Below are 15,260 nucleotides of genomic sequence, written 5' to 3' on the forward strand. Positions count from 1 at the left end.
AGAATCCAGGAGTCCATACCATTTCTCAAAAACAAAGAAGAGGGAAAGTGTGAAAGGGGAAGAGGATGGGAAAGGGAGAACTCCTCTTTCATTTTTTTAAGATTGGAATGTCAGCTAAAAAATGTAGAAAAAAATGGTAGAGTTGGAAAGCCACCATATTACAATGGATATAATGTGTTCATAGGTGTATACTGAAGTCATTTAGTTGTACAACATTGTGAATGCCCTAATGCCACTCAATGGTTCACTTCAAAGAGGTTTATGTTATATGAATTTCACTTTTATAAAAAAGTTGGAAAAAATCACATGCATGCTATCTTTGTATATTATTTGTTGGGATAAATTATTGTTCTCTAGAATGACTTCAACTTCCGAAAATTTTAAGGTTCTGTCTGAAATTAAGCACATTTTTATTTTTTAGAAGACACATACTATCAGCAGTAACCTTTTTGATTGTGCTCCTTAATTAAAATTAATAGAATCTCTTTAATCATCACAATCTCTTTATGGGTTTGTTTTATTTTCAAAATGTTCTCCTTCCTTTATGACAGTGTAGAGCCTCAGGCTGCATTTGGAATGCTGCATTTGGAGTCAGAAAATGGGGACAAATATTCACTGGGGTTCAGCCTATCCCTTCAGATATTAATACAAATGCAGCAGATAGCTTTGTTGACAGATAGAAGCAACCTTGAGCAAAGGGGTTGGACTTGACATGGTGTATAATGATGTCAGAGGAACACTGTGGGCCTCCTGAAGTGAAGCAGTGGGAAGTGCACACCATCACTCCTACTTTTCTCACTAAAATATTTAACCTGAATTTAATCATGAGGAAACAATTCCATAAATCCAGAAGTGATGCAGTCTGCAAGGCAACTGACTGGACTTCAAATATGTGAAAGCTATAAAGAATTAAAAAAAAAAAAGTGAGAGTATTGTTCCAGACTGAGTTTAGGGATGTGAAATCAACTGCATCAAGCTAATTCTCCGTAGATCCTGAACTCTGTGTGTGTGTGTGTGTGTGTGTGTGAGAGAGAGAGAGAGAGAGAGAGAGAGAGAGAGAGAGAGAGAAATTTTGGGACAGGAGAGGAAATTTAAACATGAATGGTACATTTGATATGATTGAAAATATATTTAATGTCTTGTTACATGATGTCAACTTTCCACTGGTTCAGTGGGAAAATATATAGTGAGAACGCAAACGTTGAAAAATGTTAGCATTCTGATGACTCTGGGTAAAGAGCATTCTTTTCACAGTACGGTTCTTTCCATTTTTCGGTCGGTTCGTAGATTTTTAAACTAAAAAGCTGGGGTATAAAAATAAATGCAAATTTACTTCCTTCCAACAGTGGAGGTTCCCGCAGACCGGAAACTACCCCTGAGAAGGCTTCCTTTCCGCGGATCTAGCGGCTTCCCGGTTTCTCTTTCCCTGCGAAATCGAGATGTGAGGGTGAACGTGAGCTGTCCTCGCTTTGGGGGCAGCTTGCCGCGGAGCCCGGAGGGGGAGATCTAGGTGCAAGTCGGGCCCCGGCCCCGGCCCCGCCCCTCCACACTCGGCTCGCGGGCAGCCTGCGTCCTGGGCGGGGCTGGTGCCGGCAGCGACCAATGGGAGCCAGAGGCAGGGGCGGGGCCGGGGCGGGGTTTGCGCTGGCTCCTAGACCAGCCCCAGCGCTCCGCTTTCCACCTTCTGCGGCACCGCCCTATCAGGCCGCGTGCGAGCCTGCGTTGGAGGTGGTGGGAGGCCCTGGTGCTCTGGTTAAGTTCTTGGGCCGCTTCTCTTCGCTCACGTCCTCTTTACAGCGTGGTGCCCAGGACCCGAGGACTGGAGGTATCCTGGGGCCCTGATCTCCTGAGAGCTGACGCAGCTGGGCGTGCTCGGGTCTGCGGGTGTTCTAGGCTTCGCAGGCAGGATTGGGCTCCGTGGTGCGCGAGGTTTCGGGGGCAGGATCCGCTGCCCGGCTACTGCTGCCGTGGATCGGGAGGGTTGTGTTGTTGGTGTGGAGTGATTCCTGTTCTCCAGTCATTGGGATGCAAGCGTGAAACCAATTCTGGCATTTCAGCGTTTGCGCCATTGGTGGAGCAGTTAGCTCCTCCTGCCTGTGCGTCTCTTCCCCTCGTGGGCTCCTTCAGACTGTAGAGCCCCAGCCCTGCCGGCCGGCTTCGTGGGCTGAGAAAGAACACTCTACTCTTTGACTTGCTGGTGGAATCAGCCAGGTTGGTTCATACTTGCAAAAACCGGTCAAATGAATTTGATCAGAAAGTTCAGGTAGCTCTGGGTTTTAAAGTCTTTCCAGGTGTAATTTTATATAAAGCAATCGCAATGATCAGTAGTATTGTTCTGTCCAAGAAGAGCAAAACAGTGTTGAAACTGTTCTTGGATTCTACATTCGTCTCTATTTGTGCAGTAAGAAAGTTGACAGGCATGAATTTTAGCCCTGACTTTGCTACTGCCAATCTTTGTGACCTTGGGCTTAGTTAATTCATGGGAAATGAGATGGAATTTCCAAGATTCCTTTTAACTCCACGTTTGGTAAACTGTATTGAGCTTATTTTTCGTTTTGCACTTTTAAAAAGAATAGGAAAAGGGAAAAGTTCATGAAAAGGCAGTCCAGCAGGGAACAAAGAACTTTGAGAGCCCAAAAGTTTAGAAACTGATTACAGCTTAAAACTACAGATGGAAAAGGAAACACAAGTGAAATTGAAAGGATTTATCAAGAATTAGAGAAACTTGAAAAGCATTTCAGAAGTACAGCTATATTTAATTACCACTCCTTACACCTATACAAATAAGGTCAGGGGAAAATAAATATTAAGTAGTCATGTAAGAGAAAATATCATCAGAGAGGATGGATAACTTAGCATGTATCTTAAGTGTAGGAAGAATCTTTGGAATTTTTAAATTTGTATGGCCATTTCCATTCAGCAAACACTTTTTTAAAAATCAGAGGTTTTCTATCTTCCGTGCAGAAAAATCCTGCATTTATTCTGAATGTTAGAATTCCCTCCCCTCCCACCAAGATGTATATAAACACATAACACACACACACACACACACACACACACACACACACACTGTGTGTGTGTGTTGGGAAGTGCTGTGGATTGGATCCTGGGTTTTGTACATATTAGGCAAGTGTTTTACGGCTTAGCCATACCCTCAGACCCCAGTATTTTAAAACAGCCTTTGGAAGTTAGTGTTTTGCTGCAAAGTAGTACATGGCAGAAAGATCACACTATCTTCAGAGGCACATATGGTTTGAATACCCTGTATTCCTGAGTGAGGAAAGTTACTTTTCAGAGATTGAGTTGCTTCAGTTGTGAAATGTGGATAATGATACCTGTTTCTTGGGGTTGTGAGGATTCAGTTAAATCCTTTGTGTGAACAATGTGTAGCAATGCCTGACATTGGAATTTTTTTCAAACTTATTGGAAAGTTAAGCATCTCCAAAGAGTGCTCATAAACAAAGAAATGAGTTAGTTTACTGAACAGAGATCCAGCTCAAGATAACTGCTATGGCCAGTACAGGTTATCAGACACAAGTGACTAATTCTAACCTTAATGGGGACCTATTTTGTTTGGATGTTTGTCGACCTCCTGAGGCTTTCTGGTTCTTAAGCCAAATTATTTTTTCTTTTCAACAAACATTAACTTGGGACGTCCCAATGGTCTTAACTGCTTAGTGATTTAATCTTAAGGATTTAATTTTCTTTTCCTTAGGAAAAAAAAAAAGACCCACAAAGTTGTTTTTAACCTCTTACTAGATAGCTTTGAAACACAATGTAATTGAATAGAAAGAACTTTCTTATAATTTAACCAGGGATGCTGACACAGGAGTGTACACCCATTTTGGAAGATGTTTTATTTTGGCAGTACTTCTGAAAACTAATGAGATGTGATCCATCCCTAGTGATTCAAAATGGCATGGAGGCAGTTGCACAATGACTTTAGTTGAGTATTTGCATTAGTATTAACCCAGACCCTTTGGATTATAATCTAACTGAAAACTTAATATCAAAACTGACAGAGGAGGTGCTGGGGCTATAGCTCAGTGGTAGAGCGCTTGCCTAGCACGAATGAAGCACTGGGTTCGATCCTCAGCACCATATATAAATAAATAAAGGTATTGTGTCCAACTAAAAATAAAAAAATAAAAATAAACTGACAGAAAAAAAGAAAGTAAAACAACTGTAACAATAAGCTAAAGTTAAAGATCAGTTATAATCTCACTTCCCATAAATTTTTGGAGGCTGTAGTGTGTGTGTGTGTGTGTGTGTGTGTGTGTGTGTGTGTGTGTGTGTATTCATGTGGAAAAAAACTCATTTGTAAACAAGGTGAGTGAAAATGACAATCAGCTATAATGTCTTCATTGAAAAATTAATTCCTTAAAACAGGAATTTAAATGATCGCCATGTCCCATGGTATAATTGGCCACCATTTATTTAGTTTGCTGATTTTTCAGTAGCAATACAGATCCTTGGGCTGTGTTCCTGTGATCCTGGTTCAGTAGGTGAGGCCTAGGTGGCTGTCCTATTAAGAAACTCTGCAGGCAGGTTCAGAACTACCAAGGAATCCCAGGTTCCACAGAGGTGCTTAATGTGTATATGGTGTCTCATCCCCTGAAATTCAAATCATTTAGGAGGGTAGGAGTAGAGGGGAAGGGGAGCAACTGCTTAATGGTTTCCTGGTGAGATGATGAAAACATTTTGGGACTAGATAGAGTAGTAGTTGCACAATCCTGAAGTGCCACACAGTGTGAGTTCACCTCAAAGAGGTTTGTTCATGTTGTATGACTTTCATCTCAGTAAAAAACTTGCTGAAAAAATGAATACATGAATACCATCTTCGTATACTGTTTGTTGAAAAAAAATAAATTATTTATTTTTAGAATGATTATCTTCTGAGTATTTTGATTTTTTTTCTCTGAAATGAAGCACATTTTATTGTTTATAAGATATATCCTGTTTATACGATGTATTCTGCTTAGCAGATATTTCTGCCCTCATTAAAATTAAGAGAATATCTTTACCCATCACAACCTTCTTATGGGTTCTTTATTTTTAATGTTCTCACTCCTTTGTGACTGTAGAGCCTCAGGCTGTAGCCGAAAGAATGCTGCATCTGGGTCTGGACACTGGGTTGTCAGGCCAGTTCCACCCCCACCTGCTGTGTGGATTAGCCTGAGAGCAACTTGGTCCAACTGGGTTTTATAACCTGTGTGTGAGAATGATATATTTGTTTTCCTACCCCAAGCTCTTTGGGGTGATTCACTGAAATCATTTACATAAGACATTTTGTTAGTTATGGTATTTCATATGCCAGTGTTATGTAATCCATGTTTTGCTTTTTAACTTGGCAATTAGCAAAACCCAAAAATGAGTTGAAGATAAAAAATGAATCATTAGATTTATTATTAATGTGTTCTTAGAGTATATAACTTCTAATGTTAATCATTATATTAGTTATGTTAATAATCATATTATTATAGTTATAATTTATAATGTTAATTATTATATTAGTGAAGCTAAGAATTAGTTAAGTGCAGTTATTAAGTGTTTTCAAGGATAATAGGGAGATTAGAGGAATTTGGTGGGGCAGAGCTCGCTCTTTAACATGAAAATACATAAAAGCATGATGACCTTCAGGTTCTATGCTTAGGAGCCTTCTACCTTACTCATTTGTAACTATGATTTTTTTAATATTCTTAAATGAGGAATTACTATTATTAGATTTACATAGGGTCCTCTTTGTAAATCAGGTGTGTGACCCTGATCATGGCTCTGCTAAGAACTGACATTCTAGATTGTAGTGATTGGGGTAGGCTTCTGGGACATGTGGACTTGGGAAATTCCTAAACACATGCAAAATAAAAACTTTGGACATATTACCACCAGTAATGACTGTAATAAATTAGAAATTTTACTTTAAACTGATAAAAGTTATAGTTGATAGTATATACACTCCTATGTATTAACTTGTGTTTCCTGTTAATGGGCACAAGGCCTTTGTTTCCAACTCAGATCACACAACAACTGTTGTACATACCACAGATGTGCAGGAGCTGGGCTGTGGCATGTGAGTGTATTCCACATTGAGTGGAGACATATAAAGGGAAGAAAGTTATTGAGTGTCTTTCACATATATATATAATATTTAATCCCATCAGTTGGCCTATAGCTGGCATATGATTCATCTTGGTGAATAAATGTATATGCTCTACTCTTAATTGTTGTTTTGGCTATTGTGATGGTGGTGGTTGCTAAAGAAAAAACCTAGACTGAGAGGTTAACAGGAACTTCCCTACAAATAGGAATGTGGCCCTGACCCAGGTCTGCCTCTTTCCTTCATGCCAAGCTGCCTCCCAGCTAGTAACATCATGTGGCCAAGAGAACTGAGTTGGCATTTACTGAGTGTACATTTGAAGTAGGTGGTGGTGGGCTGGGGTTGTGGCTCAATGGTAGAGCACTTGCCTAGCATGTAAAAGGCATTGGGTTCAATTCTCAGCACCACACACAAATAAATGAATAAAATAAATGTCCATCATCAACCAAAAACAAAATATATATATATATAATTTTCTTTTAAAAGAAATAGATAGTGGTGACTTTTAAGTAATTATCATTTTACCATATGACACAGGTTTGGGACACTTTTCTGCTCCAGGGCACCTGAGGAATATGATGCCTCCCTTTAGGGACGGGCTAAGATAGTGGCAGGTGAATAGCAAATATTTATTGCATGAAGATAAAATAGACTACTCAGAAAACAGCCTCCCCTGCCCTGCACTGGATTCATAAGCACACATTGAGATATTAGCCTGGCAGATGACTTCTTGAAGCTGGAGTAAAAATTAAGGCCACTTGGGCTGGGCATATAGCTAAGTTGGTAACCCCTGGGTTTGATCCCCCCCACCAAAAAAAAAAAAAATTAAGACCACTGATGAAATGAGATTAGAAATTGCTGATTTGGGGCTTAGGGCACAGGGGTGCTTTGCTTTATTAAGGTGAGGCTCGCCCTGGGATTGTTGGGGGCGGGGGGTAATAGCCCTCATAGTTCCAAATAAAACCCAGGAAAGAAAAGAAGTTGTCTGTGTGAAAAGTTACAACATTGCATCCTCTTTCTTTTGTGCCCAGGAAAAACCCAGTTTGTGTAAGTCAAAGGAGAAGGGACAGCGAGAATGTCAGCCCTTAACTGGAAGCCATTTGTCTATGGAGGTCTAGCCTCCATCACAGCTGAATGTGGTAAGGAGCGCAGGTCCCCAAGTCACCTTGCCTACTTCGTTGGGATGGAGTTTTAATTGCCATTTGTTGTTTGATGTGAATGTTGCTCAAGGGCAGAACGTGAATTTAGGAAACATTAATCCCAGAATTTAAAAACACCTCTTTTTAATTAATTTTAAAGACAGATAAGTCATTTTGGCTACTTATTAGCAGTTTAGGGTTCAGAGTTCAGTGGGGACAAAGTTGAGCCTGCCAGCCAGACAGAAGTTTTACGAATCCTGTTTGGATTGCGTTTGTTTCTGTTTTCCTCGCCCTTTCCCCTACTTTTTCACAGATAACCCATTTGGCAGTAAAGAGGGAAGTTCAAGGGTCTTCCCTGATCCTGAGGAGATTGATTTATTAGATCGACTTCATTCAGTCACTTCCTAGTTGTGTATTGTCTGTATCCTATCAATCAATGACTTCATCATTTGGGTTCCACATCTGATTCTGTTGGTTTTTTTCTTTGGAATCAGTCATTCAGCACATGGATTGAGGCCTTTTTTGTGACTAGTGCTGGGCTGGATGCTTCATTTACTCAGTTGCCATAGAAGACATGTTAACCCCCAACCCAGTTTCCTGGGTCTCTTTGCTGGGGGGCTTTCAATGAATTAATTGATGAATTTCAGTGAATGTTTCATTATACTGAATTAATTAATCTTGATTCAGTGAATCAAAGTTACTGTTTGAAGAATGGGTTTTATATGTTTGGATTAGCTGTTAGATACTATGTGAAACATCTTTTCCTGTGTTATGAGATTTAATTTTAGACTATAAAACACTGCTTCCTAAGTAAAGATTCTTTTAGAAAATGAACTTTTTTTGAACCTCTTTGCAGTCACATTGTACCCAATTTTAGTTTTTTTACATACATTCAGAATAGTCACTTTGATTTTTTAAGTGCATTTCTTGTTTGTAATAGTAATTCTATTTACTTTCTATAGCAGTGCAATCTCCTCAGACCCTTTGTAGAGTAAGATGAGGTGTGAGTAAAAATGTAAAGAAAGAAAAATGTATTTTTTGTGTAATTGTTTTCTTTTTTAGTTGTAAATGGACACAATAACTTTATTTTATTTATTTGTTTATTTTTTTTATGTGGTGCTGAGGATTGAACCCAGAGCCTCATACGTGCAAGGCAAGTGCTCTGCCACTGAGCCACAACCCCAGCCCCATTTGTGTATTTTTAAGTTATGCTAATCTTTTGGTTTCTTATTTTTTTTTTAAGTAGAAGATTACACAATATCTCCCATTTCTTAATGTTTCTGACCTCATATTATAGTCTGAATGCTTCCTTAGTAATATATCACCATGGATACTTTATTTAGTGGAATTTCTTTTTATTAAGTGAACTATTTCTTTCTTTAACATTTCAAGGCACATTCCCCATTGATTTAACCAAGACACGGCTTCAGATTCAAGGCCAGACAAATGATGCCAACTTTAAAGAAATTAGGTATCGAGGAATGTTGCATGCTTTGGTGAGAATAGGCAGAGAAGAAGGGCTGAAGGCTCTGTATTCAGGGTGAGTGAATTTTTGTGTGTTTATTTTTCAAACAGATAGACCTAAGACTAAGCGTTCATCAAGAAAAAGTAAAGATTCAAGGTATATTTGAAGATCAATTAGCATGGTAGACTTTTCAGTTTTAATTTCAATGTTGTTTTCTAAATATATTATGTAGTGTATGTTTTGGTGAAATTGTGTTTTTCCTGTATTCAATAGCCTCTTGGTATTCTTTTTCACACTTTGAAAGAACAGTCCTTTTCCTTAGCTCTCTGAATTATCTAGGTTTTTTTGCCATCATGAAAATGATATAGTATGGCTGAGTTGCATTGAACTAATTTTCACTATTTAAACACTGTTCAGTATTTAATGAATAGTGTTCTGTAGGTGCTGGGTGAGAGGGTGAATGAGCCAAGGTCCTACTCAGTCAGTTCTTGCATGAAACAGAATTTACTTGGATAGTTTAAATGAAGAAAAAGGAAAGCCCTTGCATTTTCATACAAATGGGCAAATGATCTCCACTTACATTTTCATTGAGGTTAAATATGAGGGGCCAAGCTTCCACTTGATGAACTTACTGGTAATTGGCACAAATTTTACTGAACCGACTTGTATTTTTGTTGGATCTTGACTTTTAAGAAATCCATTTTGGTGTAGTTTGAGTGTGTCTCTGCATGGTTCTCCCAGAGGATATCAAGTGACCCCTTGCCTGTTGGTTTGGCAGGATTGCCCCCGCCATGCTACGCCAGGCTTCCTATGGCACCATCAAGATAGGCACTTACCAGAGCTTGAAGAGATTGTTTGTTGAACGCCCAGAAGGTGAGTGGGGAATCTATTTTTCACCTGGGGTCCTCCAGCAGATGAGGGTTTTTGATCTTTTTATTCACGTGGTTTTGGAAAGAATTTTTCTTTTTGACTTTACTATGACTAAAGAGAAGTCTGAGTGTAAAGTCTAAAAGAATTGTGCTATGTCAAGTCAGGCACCAGCTGAATTGAGAGGAGCAATACTTAAAAGGAACCATCTCTATAAACGAGATGGTTTAATTAGTTGTCCTCATTTCCAAAATGCCTAGACTACCATTGTTGTTACCATTTAATCTGGTTTAAAATTTTTAAAAATCATATTATTATCACCCACTTTTCAGGACACCATTGAATACAGTTCTTAGCATTAAGAGCTCTTGAGTTCTAATCCTCCATGTCTAATTGGTTCCATGACTTTGTTTTAATCCACAGAATTCTCTTTTCTCTCTCTTTTTCTCCCCAGTGGGATGAGTACCAGTCACTTATATGAGAGTGGTGAAACGCTTTGGAAATGCTTTGGCATATTTCAAACTAAATACACATGATGTGCTTTTAAAACTGTGCCAAACAAATCTCCATGTTACCTCATAGCAATGTGTCTTTTTTTTGTTCTTCTAACAGATATAGCTCATCTTAATTATGATGGTCTGACTTTACACACAAAATTGAATTTGTAGATGGTAACTCACTTTGCATGATCATTATTTTTCAGATACTAAGAGTTAGCTAGCAGAATTCCTTTGAAAATGAGTTGATTCATAAAGGATAAATTTATCTTAAAGTGAATAAGTCACTTATTTGGGTTATGGACAGGAAGAATTCTGTATATATGGAAAGTCAAATACTATGCCTTTGTTTACAGATGAAACCCTACTGATCAATGTCATATGTGGAATTCTCTCTGGTGTCATATCCTCAGCCATTGCTAATCCAACGGATGTTTTGAAAGTAAGCAGTGCTAGTTACATCTGAGAGGAACATTCTATATTTTCTTACTGAGAACAACAGATTTTAGATAATGAAAATCTGTCAATATAAAATTCTGTGTATGTGCAAATCCATTTATACTGTAAAGGTTATAAAGACTAAATATCCACTAAGTGCATTTTCCACTGATAGAGATGTGCTCAAAAATAGAGCTCATTTTGGAAACAAGGATCTTGGTGACTGAGCAAGAAAAAAAATTTAAGCTTGAATAGATGCATTTGATTTCTTTTTTCATAGAAAAATCTTCCTTGTCTTATTGATTTATTAACAATAGATAGGCTAACCTGGTGTGGTGGCGCAGGCCTGTAATCCCACCGACTGGGGAGAGTGAGACAGGAGGATCACAAGTTCCAGGCCAGCCTCAGCAACTAAATGAGACCCTATCTCAAAATAAAAAAATAAAAAGGCTTGGGACTTAGCTCAGTGGTAGAGCATCCCTGGGTTCAATCCCCAGTACAAAAAAAAAAAAAATGGGTTACAAATACAAGCTGCTCATTAATAACTATTTCTAAATGCATTTTCTTACCTTTTAATTTGTTTTAAGAAATACAAAGATATTTACTTATTGTAATTAGATGTAACATATTAAGATGACCTTAGTGAGAATACTAGTATTTTAGGCAGGTTTTTTTGTGAATGTGACCCAAATACCTGACAAGAACAACACAGAAAGTTAATTTGGGGTTCACAGTTTCAGAGGTCTCAATCAGTAGACAGCTGACTCTGTAGCTCTGGGCTCAAACTGAGGCAGAAAATCATAGCAGAAGAGTATGACAGAAGAAAGCAGTTCAGGACATGGCAACAGGAAGCAGAAAAAGCATATCGGGAACAAAATATAAGCCTCAAAGGCATTAGCTCCCCCTCCCCCCCAGTGTCCCTCCTCTTCTAGCCACACTTTTCCTATCTACAGTTACCATCACTTGGATTAATGCACTGATTAGGCCAAGACTTTCATAACCCAGTTATTTTACCTATGAACTTTCTTTCATTGTCTCACACATGAACTTTTGGGGAACACCTCATATCTAAACCATAACAACTAGGGACACAGCACCTGCCGGGTTTCTGTTCTCGTGACTAAAAGTCTCAGGGGTCACTCCAGTTGAACTGGGCTAACTGGGATGCGCAAAATAACCACACAAGAGACACAAATACCTTTTTCTTTGGGGGCTGTGACGGCTCCTCTGACCTTAAGGGTCTGCAGGAAGAGAGAGAGAGAGAAAACACACACACACACACAGCTTTTATTGAGGAGAAGCTATTCAAATGAGGCAAGGGGTCAGGTTTCAGGGGGCTGAGTCTATCTTCATGATGTCCACTGTCAGCAGGTTGACTGACATCTGGTTAGGCCACACCCAAGGGCACAGTAAGAGAAGGAGACACACACAAGGCACTTCCAAGGAACATTCTAACCTAAACAGGGGAGGAGTTATATTACAAAGGAACAAGTGAGCATGGCTCCACCCCTGAGGCTATAAGAAGACACAGTCACTAGAACCCTAGAAGAGCAGGGCAGTTTAGCAGCATGGGTGCCTGATGCCTTATCCCCAGCAGGGGAGTTAACTCAGTCACTTGCTAGGTTGGTCTCCCACAAGCACTCTTAAATCCTTTTTGGAATAAGCAAGGGCATAAGTAATTAAATAAAAACTCAGTGATAGAGCGCTTACCTCGCATGTGTGAGGCACTGGGTTCGATCCTCAGCACCACATAAAAATAAATAAATAAAGATATTGTGTCCATCTACAACTAAAAAATATTTTTAAAAAGGGGGACTGGGGTTGTGGCTCAGAGGTAGAGCGTTCGCCTAGCATGCGTGTGGCACTGGGTTTGATCTTCAGCACCACATAAAATAAAGATATTGTGTCCACCTATAACTAAAAAAAATCAATATTAAAAAAATTAAAAAATAACAGGCATGCATTATTTTCTGAACCCCCTTGAGTTATTCTTTCTCCTATCCCCACATTTAATTAAGTATTCTATTTAACAAAAACTACATGCTTAGCATCTCAAATGACTAAGAAAAGGTTCCTGCTCTCAGAGACTTCGGTCTAAGATTCTAAGAAGCATCAAAGCTATATGCAGCTTGTTGAGCATACCACATGTTAGGTACATGTGCTATAGTGAAGGTACAGCATGTGTGAAGAAAAAATACAAGGCTCTTTTACCTTCTGTTTGAGGTAAGAGAGCTAGAGCAGGATATCTTTATTTTTTAAACATACCCCCGGGCTTAGGAGAAAGGCAGTTCCTGTATTTTGGTTTATTTTGCCATGTTAGTGTGGCAGTTAACCATTTCTTTTAGAAGCTGGTGGTAATGTGTTTGCTCCCTAAACAAATATGAGTAACCACTTTTTTAGTTGAAATCTTTTTCATTTTAAAGAAGGCAAGGAGCTACATCAAACATGATATTTTGGTGGAATCTTGGTCATGTGGATCACATGGCCTTTTGAAGTTCACTAGTAAGTTCAAGTGTAACAGAGTCTAACAGTATCATGTGGTCGTCATGTGGCCAGCTTGCCTGCATACCTTTTCGTTCAGCGGGCTGGAAATAGTAGTGACTTGGAGCATTTTAAGACCCATGCTTGCCTGTGCTTCATGCAGCGAAGTGTACTGGATAACTCTTATTAATTATATTAGAATTGCCATCACTTTCTTTCCTGCTTAGTCACCTACAGGGAAATATGTTATTTTCTGTCCTTCCCAAAGACTTTTAAAAATTTAATTTATTGAGACTTAATGAAGTGCTGTATGTAGGACCTCCTGGACTCTCCTTGGTGCCTTTTGGAGATTCCAGAGTTCCCAAGAACCAATCATTGTATGTTTTTAGTCTACTGAGAACCTTTAAGCAGCATTACAATAATAATTTATATTACAGTTTTTTCTAAGGTTATCAAGCATGAAATTGAATGATTTTCAGAGGCATACAAGGGTGGTGGTGGGGAGAATGTGCAATTTTCCTTCACTTATTGGTCTTTAAAATCATCTCTAGATACGAATGCAAGCACAAAACAGTAATATTCAAGGTGGAATGATAGGCAACTTCATTAACATTTACCAGCAGGAAGGGACGAGAGGACTGTGGAAGGTAAGCTTAAAGAACAGATCCAGCTGACTTAGTTCTTACCATTTTTCCTTTTTAAAATTTGTCCTATTTCCATCATTTTATTTTAACCCAAGTGGCATAAAGGAATAACGAAAGAGTGGTGTCTTCTGCCCTCAAAGATATGATCTTCCTTATTTCCTTATCTGTAAAATGGAAATGTAAAGAATATATCATGATTTTAAAATGCCTTTTGAATAATTCATATGTAAGAAGTTTTGTGAAAGTTGAGCATGTGTTTTCTTTTTGTTGTTTAAATCCTTATAGAGAATGTATCTTGGTTTGAGTTCTACTGGCGCAACATAGTTTCAAGGCCCTGAAGTGAAGTCTGGGTATTAGGCAAGTGCTGGTGTGGAGTGCTAGAATTCTAATGACTTGTCTGTTCATAGAAGAGACCCTAAATATCACGTAGTATGATCTCTCAGTATGACAAGGAGACTTTAGGCTCTGAGAGGTGACTTGTCCTGGCCAACGTCTGGCCCAAGATCGTACAGAAGGTGCCAGAGTCAGAATTAGACCTTAGAGCTTTGGAGTGCTTTCTCTGTGGCCTTTTTAGTCTGTCAGTCCACAGGAGGAACACATGAAAAGTGGTTATAGTGTGTGGAATAGAACTTTGCACGTTTGCATTCTATGGAGGGCTATCCAAATCATCTTATTATTATTTTTATACAGGGTGTATCCCTTACGGCTCAAAGGGCTGCTATTGTTGTTGGTGTGGAGCTGCCAGTCTATGATATCACCAAGAAGCATCTGATTCTCTCAGGCCTGATGGGAGACACTGTGTATACCCACTTCCTGTATGTTTATGGGGTTTTTTAAAAATTAATATTTTAGGTATGCAATTTAGGGTGACAATTTAATATAAATTTATAGACACTTTAGAGAAAGTTTATTATAAAAGTATTATATTTTCACATTTGAAAATATGTAGCACAGAAGTCAAACAGGACAGAGTATAAGTTCTTATCCCTATACATAGGCAGCTATTGTTAACAGTTTCATATGTACCTGTGTGTGTATAAATGTGCATATAAATGTCTATAAAAGTATGTTACATGTACTTCATTACTGGGATCAAACCCAGGGCCTTGAGTGTGCCAGGCAAGTGCTCTACCGCTGAGCTTTACCTCCAGCTATTTGTATATGCTTTTTAAAACTTAACAATAAGTTGCACACGTCTTTCCATGTCAGTTCTTTCAGACTTAATTTATTTTTAATAGCTTCAGAATATCATGTTACATAAACATATTATAGATTATTTAATACTTCAGTAGCAGGGGTGACTGCCCTGACAGGGACTTTTGGCAAAGCATGGAGACGGATCTGTGACCACTAGGGAGAGCACTGCTGACCTCTGGTGGATAAGAGCCTCCATAACAAAGAATGAACTCATCCAAAGTGTGATTAGTGCTGAGGTTTAGAAACCTTCTGTGAGTAATTGATTCTCTTGAAAGAAACACCTCGGACAAGTAAACCTTTAACATTGTTCTTGAGCAGGAAAAAGATTCATGAACCAGGTATCACACTCATGACCAAAAGTGGTTCAGAGAGCTCTGATTCACAACGTGTGCAGGCAACATTTATAGTCAGAGAAATGGAAATGGGATACATACA

General features: G+C 38.8%; 1 protein-coding gene across 4 annotated transcripts in view; it reads left to right on the top strand.

Moving 5' to 3' along the window:
- Window positions 1-1,658: 1,658 nt before the first annotated feature.
- Window positions 1,659-15,260, top strand: part of Slc25a30 (solute carrier family 25 member 30) — a 36,387-nt gene continuing 22,785 nt past the window's right edge. The window contains exons 1-8 of one of the 4 annotated variants that reach the window (XM_078015976.1): window positions 1,659-1,825; window positions 2,058-2,211; window positions 7,129-7,236; window positions 8,629-8,776; window positions 9,480-9,574; window positions 10,422-10,507; window positions 13,536-13,631; window positions 14,319-14,443. In XM_078015976.1, coding sequence (XP_077872102.1) covers window positions 7,173-7,236; window positions 8,629-8,776; window positions 9,480-9,574; window positions 10,422-10,507; window positions 13,536-13,631; window positions 14,319-14,443 — 614 coding nt within the window. In that variant the 5' untranslated portion in view covers window positions 1,659-1,825; window positions 2,058-2,211; window positions 7,129-7,172. Of the gene's footprint in view, window positions 1,826-2,057; window positions 2,212-7,128; window positions 7,237-8,360; window positions 8,390-8,628; window positions 8,777-9,479; window positions 9,575-10,421; window positions 10,508-13,535; window positions 13,632-14,318; window positions 14,444-15,260 lie in introns of those variants that run through there. The other 3 variants (XM_078015975.1, XM_078015977.1, XM_078015978.1) reach the window with 3 other exon arrangements.

The sequence above is a fragment of the Ictidomys tridecemlineatus genome, chromosome 6 (genome assembly GCF_052094955.1).
Source record: "Ictidomys tridecemlineatus isolate mIctTri1 chromosome 6, mIctTri1.hap1, whole genome shotgun sequence".
NCBI lineage: Eukaryota > Metazoa > Chordata > Mammalia > Rodentia > Sciuridae > Ictidomys > Ictidomys tridecemlineatus.